The 12,197-nt window shown below is 43.6% G+C and overlaps 1 protein-coding gene across 9 annotated transcripts in view; it reads right to left on the minus strand.

The window, feature by feature from the left end:
- Positions 1-434: 434 nt before the first annotated feature.
- GCNT1 (glucosaminyl (N-acetyl) transferase 1) overlaps positions 435-12,197 on the minus strand; it is a 28,095-nt gene continuing 16,332 nt past the window's right edge. For 4 of the 9 annotated variants that reach the window (XM_040449317.1, XM_040449315.1, XM_040449314.1 and 1 more), the window contains exons 4-5: positions 5,306-5,421; positions 435-3,479 (exon numbers count right to left, since the gene is read on the minus strand). In XM_040449317.1, coding sequence (XP_040305251.1) covers positions 2,049-3,335 — 1,287 coding nt within the window. In that variant the 5' untranslated portion in view covers positions 3,336-3,479; positions 5,306-5,421 and the 3' untranslated portion in view covers positions 435-2,048. Of the gene's footprint in view, positions 3,480-5,305; positions 5,422-5,804; positions 5,875-8,693; positions 8,811-12,197 lie in introns of all 9 variants that reach the window. The other 5 variants (XM_040449321.1, XM_040449320.1, XM_040449319.1 and 2 more) reach the window with 5 other exon arrangements.

Raw genomic sequence — 12,197 nt, forward strand, 5'->3', positions numbered from 1 at the left:
AGCACTATCATATAATGCCCTCACTGACATCATCTTGTGAGTTTCCAGTTATGTTTTTCTTGGTCTAACGTCGGCTACCCTATTTAATCATGCAAAACACAGAAGTCTACCTATTGGCACGTTTGCACATGACAAAGGTTCAAAAAATGTGAAACATTCATTCAGGAGGGTCAGGATAACAAAGCTCTCTCCATAAAACGAGAACGTTTTCTAACTTGAAGGAATAAAAAAATGTTTTCTCAGTTGAGTGCCTGGAAACTGTTTGATATTATGACTTTGCTATGTTACCGCTTTCATTGGCTATGCTTTACAATCAAGTACGTAGTTTTGACTGTTGTTTAAAGTTTCAGCCAAATGATAAAGCGTCACATTTCCTGTTAGCTCTTTGGCTGAACAGTATCAGCTTAGCAAAAGGGCACGTTTTTTGTTTTGTGTTTTCTTTTCTCTTCTTTCTAATCTTCGTTAACTTTGAGCTAGGAGATAGCACGAGAGCAACCTCGAATCGCTGGCCTTTTGGCGGAAAAGTAGAGCAAAAAACCAATATGCTGTGAATAATACCAACACTGAAACCGTGTGCCCCAAACCTGGGGTGCCCCTCAGGATCCCCAGGCCTTCGAGGACGCATGTGGAACAACAGCAAGGGGCTGGGTTCCGAGAGAAGGCAACCTGTAATCCAAGGGCTAAGGACCGACGGAGGGGCAGGAAGCATGAAGACGCAGGGACAGCAGAAGCCAGTCCTTCTCAAAGGGAGACACAGGTGACATTGGGACGTAAGGTCCTGGGAGGCTGGACGCAAGTGGATCCAAAGAGCAACAGCCTTGATACCCGGAAATAGTAGACTGCTGGCTAAAAACTCCTCAGAGCCCTCAGAAATTGCCCACACATGGCCCGTTCGTGCCACTCCCCATACCTACCTTCCCCTTTCTGTCTGAGATCCCTGCACGGATTGCTATCACTTGAATCACAAAAGAGAACTGAGGCAGTCATATGGGGGCACCATGAAAACAAGGTTTTTTTTAAAACATGTCTTTTAACGTTTGTTTATTTTTGAGAGACAGACAGCGTTTGGGGGGGGGGGAGGGGGAGAGAAAGAGGGAGACATAGAGTCCCAAGCAGGCTCCAGGCTCTGAGCTGTCAGCACACTAGGCTGTCAGCCCGCCCGACACGAGGCTCGAACCCACAAACCGCGAGATCATGACCTGAGCCGAAGGCGGACGCTCAACCGAGCCTCCCAGGCGCCCTTGAAAACAAGTTTTTATACAGTACAGCTTGATAGCAGGGTCTGAGGAGACCGGGGTGGGGAGAAAGTAGAGAAAAATATTTGGAAAAACTAAAGTGTCCTCTGTAGACACTAGAACAACAAAGATAACTTTTTAAATAACCTAAGAGATTTTTTTCTAATAAGCTAAGATGATTCACAGAATCAACTAAACTAGACATCATCACTTTCTTGTTTTAAAAAACATCGATACATTGTTGGAAGGGAAAATTAGTCAGAAATATTCATGTTCAATCAAGCCCCCTTTTTCAAGTTCCCTGAGATGACACATACTGATACACACACGGCACAATGTTACGACGAAGTTATTTACAACGATCACTTAAAGTCAAACTCCTTATGTCACCGAATAAATCCTGCAAGATAAATTATATCCTTACAATTGGTTGTTGCTACAAATTTATTCAGATCAAGAAAACTGTCGTATTTAAAGCTCTCAAAGTAATTTTGGCACAGACGAAATCCTTTTAAGTCCCTGAGCTCTTTTAACAGGCTGGTTTTCGCACGGTCTCTTCCCCAGCCACCCGGGCCACTCAGCGCCCCTCCTGGCCCCATGCTAACTCTAGGTCAACATGTGATGCTATAACCTTTCTAGCCCACTGTGCTCCGGAGAAACCAGAGCTTGGAGGATACGCACAGTTGGGAGTCCCCACCCACAAGGGCGCCCCCTAGAGTTTCTCGGATGTGTATGAACAAAGCAGAAGAATCGGATGGGGTGCGTCTCATCTCACGCATGGGTTTTATTTCTCAAGTTGCCTACGATGAAGAGTCAGCGTTTCAGTGTCTCCAGGGCTTTATGCCGCAGATGCTCATCCAAACACTGGATGGCAAAGAGGTCAATGTCCGTGTCAAACTTGTTGGCAAACAAGTGGTGCTTTCGTAGCATCCAGTTCAAGTCACCTGCTCCGAAGACACACACAGAACGCACGTGGACCCCGCTGCAGGGCGGGTAGGGGGCCCCCTTGGAGACATCACCTTCAAAGTACTGCCACTTGACGAACCTCGCGATCGCGTGCATGTCAGACATGTCATACTTCTGGCTTAGGGACAGTGAGCCTGGGACTTCGGGGATCCTCTGGATAGTGGCCCAGAGATACTCATCTGGACTGTAAGTGTCTTTGGCCCACTCCATAAACTTCTGGATCTTTTCATTCTCTAGCACATAGCCCACATACTTCCTGCTGACCACAAAATAGGCACTGCCTGAGAACAGGGGCGTTTCAAGAGGAGGGTGCATTTTGTCCGTCCCCGTGTTGGTCAGCTTTCCATTAACAACTGTATAATGCTTTTTCCACCTTTCTTTTTTATTGGATGGCATTCTCTCGGACTCTAGGTTGTTTTCCCCCATTAACGATTTGAGCTTCCGGACAATCTCCAGGTTGGTTTTAATAGGGAAATCCATGCCGCAAAGATTTATCAAGTACCTCCAGTCTGCACTCATCCTGTAGAGGTCTTGCATGCAGTTGAGGTCGGCCTGAACCCGACTCCAAGAGGCATACACCACGCTCTCCAGCTGACTGGCCACGAAGACGTTACTGAAGCAGGAGGCGATGCCCATCACCGCGGCCAAAAAGGAATCCTCTGATTTTCTGTCCACGTGAATGCAGTAGAGATTCTGAGGCATATAGATGGCCCTCAGGAGCCTGTCAAGCATTTCGATTTTGTGATGAACCACTATAGAATACGCAATGGGAAACTCCGCCTCTTCTTTACTAAGGGGCTCTACGATATATTTGCGCCTCTTGACGAAAGAATTGCAATCTCTGGTCATGTTTATATAGTCGCTGGTTGTCCACCGAGGGCGCTGCCTAAATTTCACCGTTAGAATTTCAAGCTGTACCTTTTGGATTTCATCTACATCCCCCTGTAAAATTTTGGTACAATTAATATTACTATTAGGATTCTCCCCAACCAGCTCCAAATGCCCAACACTTACAAATTCGGGCTTTTGATGAATTCTTAAAACAGAGAAGGTGACTAGGGAAAACACAAGAAGCAAGAAGCAGTATTTAGTGGGATAAGAGAAAAGTCTCCTTCGCAACAACTTTCTCAGCATTTCAGACAATGATCGAGGATTTTCCTTAATTGAGGGCAGTCTTCCAGGCTTCAAACAGTCACGATTCCCCTTCTGTCGTGGCCTCGAGAGGGGTCAGTTTGCATCTGTCAAAACGGCAAAGGCATCTTGAAATGGAGAATGGCGCTAAAAGAAAAACAGAAGGAATATATATAAATGTGGTCTTTGCCGACATCTTCTCAGGTTTAAAAACCATCCTCTTGGCTAGGTCAGATATTTAAAATAGAACCAAATTGGCCAATGAGAGGAAAAGGACAGTGTCAGAAGAAACACACCGTCTGTAATATTAATACTAGATTAGTAAAAAAGAATTCAAGGGGGGGTGCCTGGCTGGCTCAGTTGGTAGAGCATGCAACTTTTTTTTTTTTAATGTTTGTTTATTTTTGAGAGAGAGAGAGAGACAGTGTGAGCAGGGAGGGTCAGAGAAGAGAGACGGAGAGAATCCCAAGCAGGCCCCACACGGGCAGTGCGGAGCCGGATGCGGGGCTTGAACCCACTAACCGCGAGATCATGACCTGAGCGGAAATCAAGAGTCGGGCGCCTAACCGACGGAGCCAGCCAGGCGCCCTGAGCAGGCAACTCTTGATCTCAGGGTTTTGAGTTCGAGCCCCATGTTGGGTGTAGAGATTGCTTAAAAATAAAATCTAAAAAAAATCTATGTATAAAGACGTGCTAGAATGTCCTATAATAAACATTTTACCTCTCAGGAATATTGAAGTACAAATCAGAGTTGAAGACCTAAGCTATAATTATTTTAACTCTCCACAGTTGGTGAGGTGAGTTCCTGCTCTCCCCTCTTAGTTTTATTAGCACCCTTTGCCTTGAAATCATTACTAATCTGGGTTCCTCCCGAACACTGGTGGTTCTGCTCCTCACCAGTTTGGGACTGGAGGTGCTCTTAAGGAGAAGTTCAAAAATAGCTGTGACCTTTAAAGACTCACGGGGGGGAAAAGCAAGCCCACTGAATTGTCAAACTAAACCAGAAAGGCCTGATTTGGGCCTGTTTTGAACACCTCTCCTAGTCCCATACCATGGGACCACAGGAAGAGAGGACACACACAGTCCAAACTAGGGACACGGTTGCCTTTCCTGCAACGCTTTTCACAGGTTAGAATGATTAAGGCTTGTGAAAAACAAGTTGTATACAAACGATAACGTATGACAGGCCTTTTGTCTAGATTCCAACGAGGAACCTGGCCCATTTTTATTATGTTTACAAGGATTACCAAGTATGTTTTGTTTGCAAAAATCAATTTCATAACTTGGTAATCGCTTCTACAACTAATAGGGGCTACTGCTCTTTTTTTCTTTGAAGATTTTATTTTACTTGTTTATTTTTGAAAGCTTACTTATTTTGAGGGAGAGAGAGCGAGCACGTAGTGGGGGTGGGCAGAGAGAGGGAGAGAGAGAATGCCAAGCAGGCTCCACGCCGTCCGCACAGAGCCTGACGTGGGCCTTGATCCTACAAACCCCGAGATTACGACCTGGGCCGAAATCAAGAGCTGGATGCTCAATGAACTGAGCCACCGAGGTGCCCCTAAGGTTTTTTTTTTAAGTAATCTCTACAACCATCGTGGAACTTGAACTTACAATCCGAGATCAAGAGTCCTACGCTCTACTGCCTGAGCCAGCCAGGCGCCCCCAAGTGCTGCTGTTCTAACAAAGAAAGTCAAATAATATTGATCGTCTCCATACCAGAGTTGGAGATCTGAAGCTGGTTTTTGTTTTCTTGAAATTGTTTTTTAAGACCAGTTAGCACTAGAACTAAAAGTTCTAACTAAAAGACTAGATTAACACTAGAACTTTTAAATATTTAGTTAGCAAATAAATTGTGAATATTAACAACAGAAATAAAAATAAACAACTGGCCGTTATTAGTATAACGTTATGAAAAGTATTTAGATTTTTTTTTTTTTTTTTTGCCATTTAGAATTAAAGAAAGTCTGGCTTACTTAGTTCTCAGATTCCAGGTAACAGCGTTTGTAGAGGGCCTCTCCCGCAGTCAGGCTTCTTAAATGTACCAGGCATTTAGCGATGGTGCTATGCCCCACGAGGCTTTTTAAAAAATCTGTGAAACGAAAAGGGAAATACGTGAAGGGATGTAACACACACGTAAGTGTACATACACATAAGCATGCTGGTGAACTAATCCTACGTATTCACTTTTTGTTTCTCCAAATTATGGCTGGTTCACTTTTCTCTTTTAAAATTTCTTTCCCGCCAGTCTTGTTTTCCTAATGCTTGTTGTGTATGGCTCAAGTTTGAAAATATTTGCAATTTGGGTCAAGCTTTTCCAAAAAAAAAACAAAACCTCTAGTAGCATGTCCCAAAGTGGGTGCCAAGGAATAGTTTAATGGTCAAATATGATTGGAAAATCCAATATGTTTTACCCTCTCCCCCCGCCCCCCCACCAGGGAAGATATCTGTGCTCACTGGCCCATTAAAGACAACCTTGTAATTGAGTTAGCGGCTTAGTTCATCTTCTTGCAAGTATCTCCTCCACCACCACCCGACACCAGATCTGTATTCAAGAAACATGGTTGGGGGGGGGGGAGCCTGCTAAAATACTTAAGCATCGCAAGCGCTTAGACATCAGGTCATATAATCAAACTGATGCCACTAAGCAGTTCCTACCCTTTCCCGGCTCAGACATTTGAGGCAGTCTCTATGCAACCACTAAACGATCTGATCTCTAAGCTAAATGAACAGAGAAACTGAAGTGGCCTCACACTACAAAGAAAATAAACTTTTGAAAAGTAACCTAGAAAAGTCGGTAAACAAAAGGGCAACAATGACAAACCTTGGGCAGGGTCCCTGGACAGAGGTCTGCCTTCCGGAGTTAACACGTTATAAAATGTCCCTTTGCAACAACAAAAAGAAATTACAAGGCACAGCAAGAAACACACAAGTCTGGCCCAGATACAGGAAAAAAGCAGTCAATTAAAAACTGTCCCTGAGAAAGTTGGGGCATTGGACTTCAAGACTTTAAGTCAGCTATTAGAAGTATGTTCAAAGAACCAAAAAACTGAAAGAAAGGATGAGAATGATATTTAACCAAACTGAGAATCTCAATAGAGAGAAAAATTATAAAGAAAAAACCCAACCGCACTGTGGAATTCAAAAGTACAATGACTGAACTGAAGAAGTGTCTAGAAGGGCTCCACAGCAGGTGTGAGCGGACAGAAGAAAAAAATCAGTGGAACTGAGCAGAGGTCAAGTGAGAGAACAAAAAGAAACAAAAGAAGGACAAAAAGAAAAAAGGTACAAGAAAAATGAACAGAGGGGGCCCCTGGGTAGCTCAATGGGTTAAGTGTCCCGACTTTGGTTCAGGTCATGATCTCACAGTGAGTTCGAGCCCTGCATTGAACATTTTGCTTTCACTGCAGAGCCTGCTTCAGATCCTCTGTTTCTGCACTCTCTCCTCCCGCCCCCCATCCCTCCCCTGCTCATGCTCGCTCTCTCCAAAAAATAAATCTTAAAAAAAAAAGAGAGAGAGAGAGAAATGAACAGAGCCTCATAGACCTGTGAGATACTATTAAGCATATTAACAGGTGCACAGTAGAACTTGCAGAAGAAAAGGTGGGGGCGGGGGGGACAGGAAACAGGGGAGAGGTAGAAAAAAATATTTAAATAATGCCGAAAACTTCCCCAATTTGATTTAAAAAAACTAATCTACGCACTCAAGAGGTGTAATGAGCTCCAAGTATGCAAAATGGTACAATCGTTTTGGCAGTTTGGTCGTTTCTTACAAAGCTAAACATAGGCTCACCTTTCAACATAGTGATCATGTTCCTAGGTTTGTTTGATGGTCTAAGACAATGGCCTATGCTGGACAACGTTCTGTGTGTTCTTGAGAAGACTGTGTATTTTGTTGATGTTGGGTGAATTGTTCTACAGATGTCCATTAGTCTAGTTGGTTTATATTATAGTTCAAGTTTTCTTGTTGACGTTCTTCCTTCTATCCATTTCATAATTATGAAATGTCCTTCTTTGTCTCTAATAGTTTTTGTTGTGTTTTTTTTTATTTTTTTTTCAACGTTTATTTTATTTTTGGGACAGAGAGAGACAGAGCATGAACAGGGGAGGGGCAGAGAGAGAGGGAGACACAGAATCGGAAACAAGCTCCAGGCTCTGAGCCATCAGCCCAGAGCCCGACGCGGGGCTCGAACTCACGGACCGCGAGATCGTGACCTGGCTGAAGTCGGACGCTTAACCGACTGCGCCACCCAGGCGCCCCAATAGTTTTTGTTTTAAAGTCTATTTTGTCAGATATTCGTATAGTTACCCTAGCTCTTTTTGGGTATTTGTCAGCATGGTGTATACTTGCATTCTTTTACTTCAACCTAATTGTGTCTCTAAATCTAAACCATGTCCCTTGTAGATATCAAATAGTTGGATTACTTTTTAAAAATCGATATTGCTGATCTCTGATTGGAGATCTTAGTCCATTTACATTTAATCTGCCACTTAAAAAAAATACTTATTCTTTTGGGAGAGCACAAGGTGGGGAGGGGCGCAGAGAGGGCGACAGAGGATCCGAAGATGGGCTCTGCACAGACAGTCTGACAGCAGTGAACCTGAAGTGGGGCTCGTACTCACAAACCATGAGATCATGACCAAGCTGAAGTCGGACGCTCAACCGATTGAGCCACCCAGATGCCCCTAATCTGCCATTTTGCTATGTGACCCAAACACACACCAAGGCTTCCTCACCCAGAGTCTACTAAAGAACCTGGCAAACATTTTAGCAGGGATGAGAGAGTCTCTTAGCAGAGACAGAAAGTCTCTCCTTTGAATACAGATGCCTTTCCTGAAAGGGAAGACTTCCTTGTGGACCGACCATGAATGTTTTTAAGTAGAAAAACACAAGTTAAGAAGACATGGAAGAAAGGGCGCCTGGGTGGCTCAGTCGGTTAAGCGTCCGACTTCAGCTCAGGTCACGATCTCTCGGTCCATGAGTTCGAGCCCCGCGTCGGGCTCTGTGCTGACTGCTCAGAGCCTGGAGCCTGTTTCTGATTCTGTGTCTCCCTCTCTCTCTGACCCTCCCCCGTTCATGCTCTGTCTCTCTCTGTCTCAAAAATAAATAAACGTTAAAAAAAAATTAAAAAAAAAAAAAAAAAGAAGACATGGAAGAAGAAAATAATTCCACCATGTTAAGAAGGAAAGCCAGGACCTAATGGCAATAGATCTTAATACGTGCCTTTTTGAAATTAAAACCAAGAAGCACAAAAATATTAAGGTCTATAAATAACGAAAGTAAACTCTGACCTTTTATAATGCTGATACTAATTAAGGAGAGCTGGTCAAGGAAGGGGACAAGAAGAAAGAGGTCAAACGCACCCGAGGTAACAGTTCAGTCTCTAGAAGCGTTCCAACAGAAGAAAATGAACAACTCCAACTGTCAGGATTCGGGTGCAGTGAAGTTCTCACTGGAGTAGGAGGACAGACAACAATGACCTCAGGGAGAGTGAGAGAGGAAGCAGCAAGTCAAATTGGAAAAGCAGACAGTCGAGAGGGAACTGATTAAACAGACCCAAGAATCCCAGACTGACTGACAGTAGGGAAAGAAAGAATCAGCTCTATTTATGCTACAGGGTGTTCAAAAGTGTCAGAGAAATGGTGGCAGATTCCAATGGGGGGTGAGAGTGCTTAAAAAACAGCAACAACAACAACAACAACAACAACAACAAAATAGTATTGACTGGCAGCTGCTTGAAAGCAACTGGGTCTTGGGGCACCTGGGTGGCTCAGTCGGTCAAACGTCCAACTTTTGGTTTCGGCTCAGGTCGTGATCTTATGGTTCGTGATCTCACCAGTTGTGAGTTCGAGCTCTACACTGGGCTCTGTGCTGACAGCGCACAGCCTACTTGGGATTCCCTCTCCCCTTCCTTCTGCCCCTCCCCTGCTCACGCTCTGTCTCTCTCAAAGTAAATAAATAAACTTTAAGAAGAAAACAGCAGTTGGGTCTTGGGGGCCTGGGTGGTTCAGTCAGTTAAGCATCCAGCTCTTCGTTTTGGCTCAGATCATGATCTCGGTTTTGGGGATCGAGCCCCACCTTGGGCTCTGCACTGACAGCGGGAGCCTGCTTAGGTTCTCTCCCTCCTTCTGCCCCTCACCCATTTGCATATGAGCTGTTTCTCAAAATAAATAAATAAACTTTTAAAAAATACGAAATAAAAAAATAAGAACAGTTAGGTCTCTACCCTGACAGCTGGCCAAGACCCGAGATTTCATTTCTGCAGCCTGGGGCACACCAGGCCTAATGGAAAGCGGGGTTTCCAACCAGGAAACAGTGGGGTTAAGTGAACGCAAAGACAATAGGTATTGAGATATCCTTCCCTATTTCCAGCTATCAGTTCCCAGCACTTTGACAGCCAAGCCAAAGCAGGAGTTTATTTACTAGGGAATCCAACCAGGCCAAGCCTTAAATACGCTGCTTCAATTGGAAATTTCCCCCAAAGTGCTCGCTTCGGCAGCACATACACTAAAATTGGAAATTTCCCCCAAATGTTCAAAAACGGATTGTGTATACGGAGAAGAAAATTAATAATAATGTCCTCAGAGAGGAAAAAATACTGCATTCAACCAGTCAGTAATTAAAACAGATTATATAGCCTGAAAACAGACAAAACAACACTCCCACCCCATATGCTCTTGTGCAGTATGACCTTGTATTCTACAATCAAGAAACAGTCAGAATTCCTTTCCCCTTGAATCTGGTCAACCTCATGACTACATTGACCAGAAGAGTTTGGCAGATGTGACACTGTATGGCCACCAAGGCTGGGTCACGTAAAACCATGCTGCTTCTGGGGCACCTGGGTGGCTTAGTTAGTTGAGCATCTGACTCTTGATCTCAGCTCAGGTCTGGATCTTAGGGTTGTGAGTCTGAGCCCAGAGTTGGGCTCCCTGCTGGGTGTAGAGCCTACTGGAAAAACAAAAAACAAAAAACTATGCAGCTTCCAATTGGTGGTCTTGGAAAATCTGCTCTCCAGAAACTTCCCTGAAGAACCAGCTTCACTGTTGTAAAAAGCCACATGGAGAGTCCATGGTACCCAAGTCAACAGTCCCAGATGAACCTAACCTTCATTCATCCCAGCCCAGGTGCCAGACATGTAAGTGAAGAAGCCACTGGATGACATCAGCTCTTAGCCACTCAAGTCTTATCTGAATTCCTGACCCACAGAATGTGTAAGCAAAAAATAAAAATGGAAATGTTTATGTTATTACATTTGGGGAGGTCTGCTTCACAGCAGGGACTAGAAAAAAATAAGAAACCACATAAACAGAACACTTAGCAAATGAAAATGAGCTCTTAAAAAAAATTAATGACATGATAGGAAAAACTGAAAAACTCAACAGAAGTGCTGGAAAATAAAGTGAGAAAACTCTCAGGGAGTTAAGCAAACAGGCGAACGAACTGGTGGGGAAATTAGAGGGAAAAAAAAAAAAAGGTCATTTAGAGAAAGAACCAGACCAGGAGATCCACTATCTGAATAACAGGACCTCCAGAAAGGCAAAACAGAAAAAAAAAAAAAAAAAAAAAAATGGAAGCAATTAATTAAATGGCTGAAGATTATTTCTCACAAACAAAGAATGGTTGCCAGATTGGAAACCTCTTGGAATACCTTCAACAATGCTGAAGGCAATAATTCCAGATGAGAATTCTTTGAACCAGATAAATTATTAAGTCAATTAAAGGTAAAATAAAAGATTTTACATCTTAAGACACGGAAATTCGCAAAACATTTACCTTTATGCGCTTTATCTCAGGAAATTACTGGAGGATAAGCGCCATCAAAACAAGTATAGGGGTGCCTGGCTGGCTCAGTGGGTAGAGCGTGCAACTCTTAATCTCGAGGTTGTGTGTTCGAGTCCACTTTGGGGGTAGAGTTTACTTTAAGAAACTAAACAACACCAACAAAAAAACCTAAAGTATAAACTAAGAAGGGGGAAGGTATAAGAATCAGAAAAGGTATATCCCAGGATGATAGTAAAGGAACATCCTAGGCCATGTCACAGGCCAACAGACAACCCTAACAGGCTGGGGCAGATCAGAAGGCCCCAGGAGAGATGTCTTCTAGATGGAACTGTTGGAATACATGAAGGGAAGAAGCATATTGAACACCGATTTCAACTACAGGCAGAGTTTGCGCAGTGAACTTGTGAACAAAGTACTTTGCAAACAAAGCAAATGATGGAGGGTTGGGGGTGGTAATTATTGATTCCAAAGAAATCAGAGACACGCAATGATGAAAAAAGCAATCGGCGTGCTCTGTGGCTTAGCTCTGCCGGGCATCAGTCTTAATGTACACACTAGCCGTCCAATCGAGATCCAATGAAACCTTAATAGGAGCACAGAGCAACGGGAAAGATGGTCATCGAAAGCAATGGGTTGTGTGCTTTGCCCAGCATTACATACCTGCCCGTGGGAGAGGCTCTAAGTGATGTCGTTGCTCCAAGCGATAATCTCATCTACCACCCCTCCTGTTCAATCTCATCCATCACCTCTCCCAATGGTAATGAGGAGACAGAAGAAGTGGGGGGCTGTTTTCGCAAGGGTAAGTACGTAGGGAGATATGTGTAAAGGAAGTCCAGAAACCACTGATTATCAAAGGTAGATTTCGGTTTGCAATTAAGTTCGGAAACGGGAGAAGACCTTACAATGTAAAAACTAACAGCTAAGTATGAGTAGCGCACGACTCCGTATTTTAAAGAAACCAATTCCAAAAGATGACATTCATCCCAATCACACACTTACTAGTTTCAGTGAATTTAGCTAAGTATCACTACCTCGAAAATGGAAAAAAAAAAAAAAAAAAAAAAAAAAAAAAAAAGAAAGAA

The sequence above is a fragment of the Herpailurus yagouaroundi genome, unplaced genomic scaffold, assembly GCF_014898765.1.
Source record: "Herpailurus yagouaroundi ecotype Mexico unplaced genomic scaffold, PumYag 199, whole genome shotgun sequence".
In the NCBI taxonomy this organism is placed as follows: domain Eukaryota; kingdom Metazoa; phylum Chordata; class Mammalia; order Carnivora; family Felidae; genus Herpailurus; species Herpailurus yagouaroundi.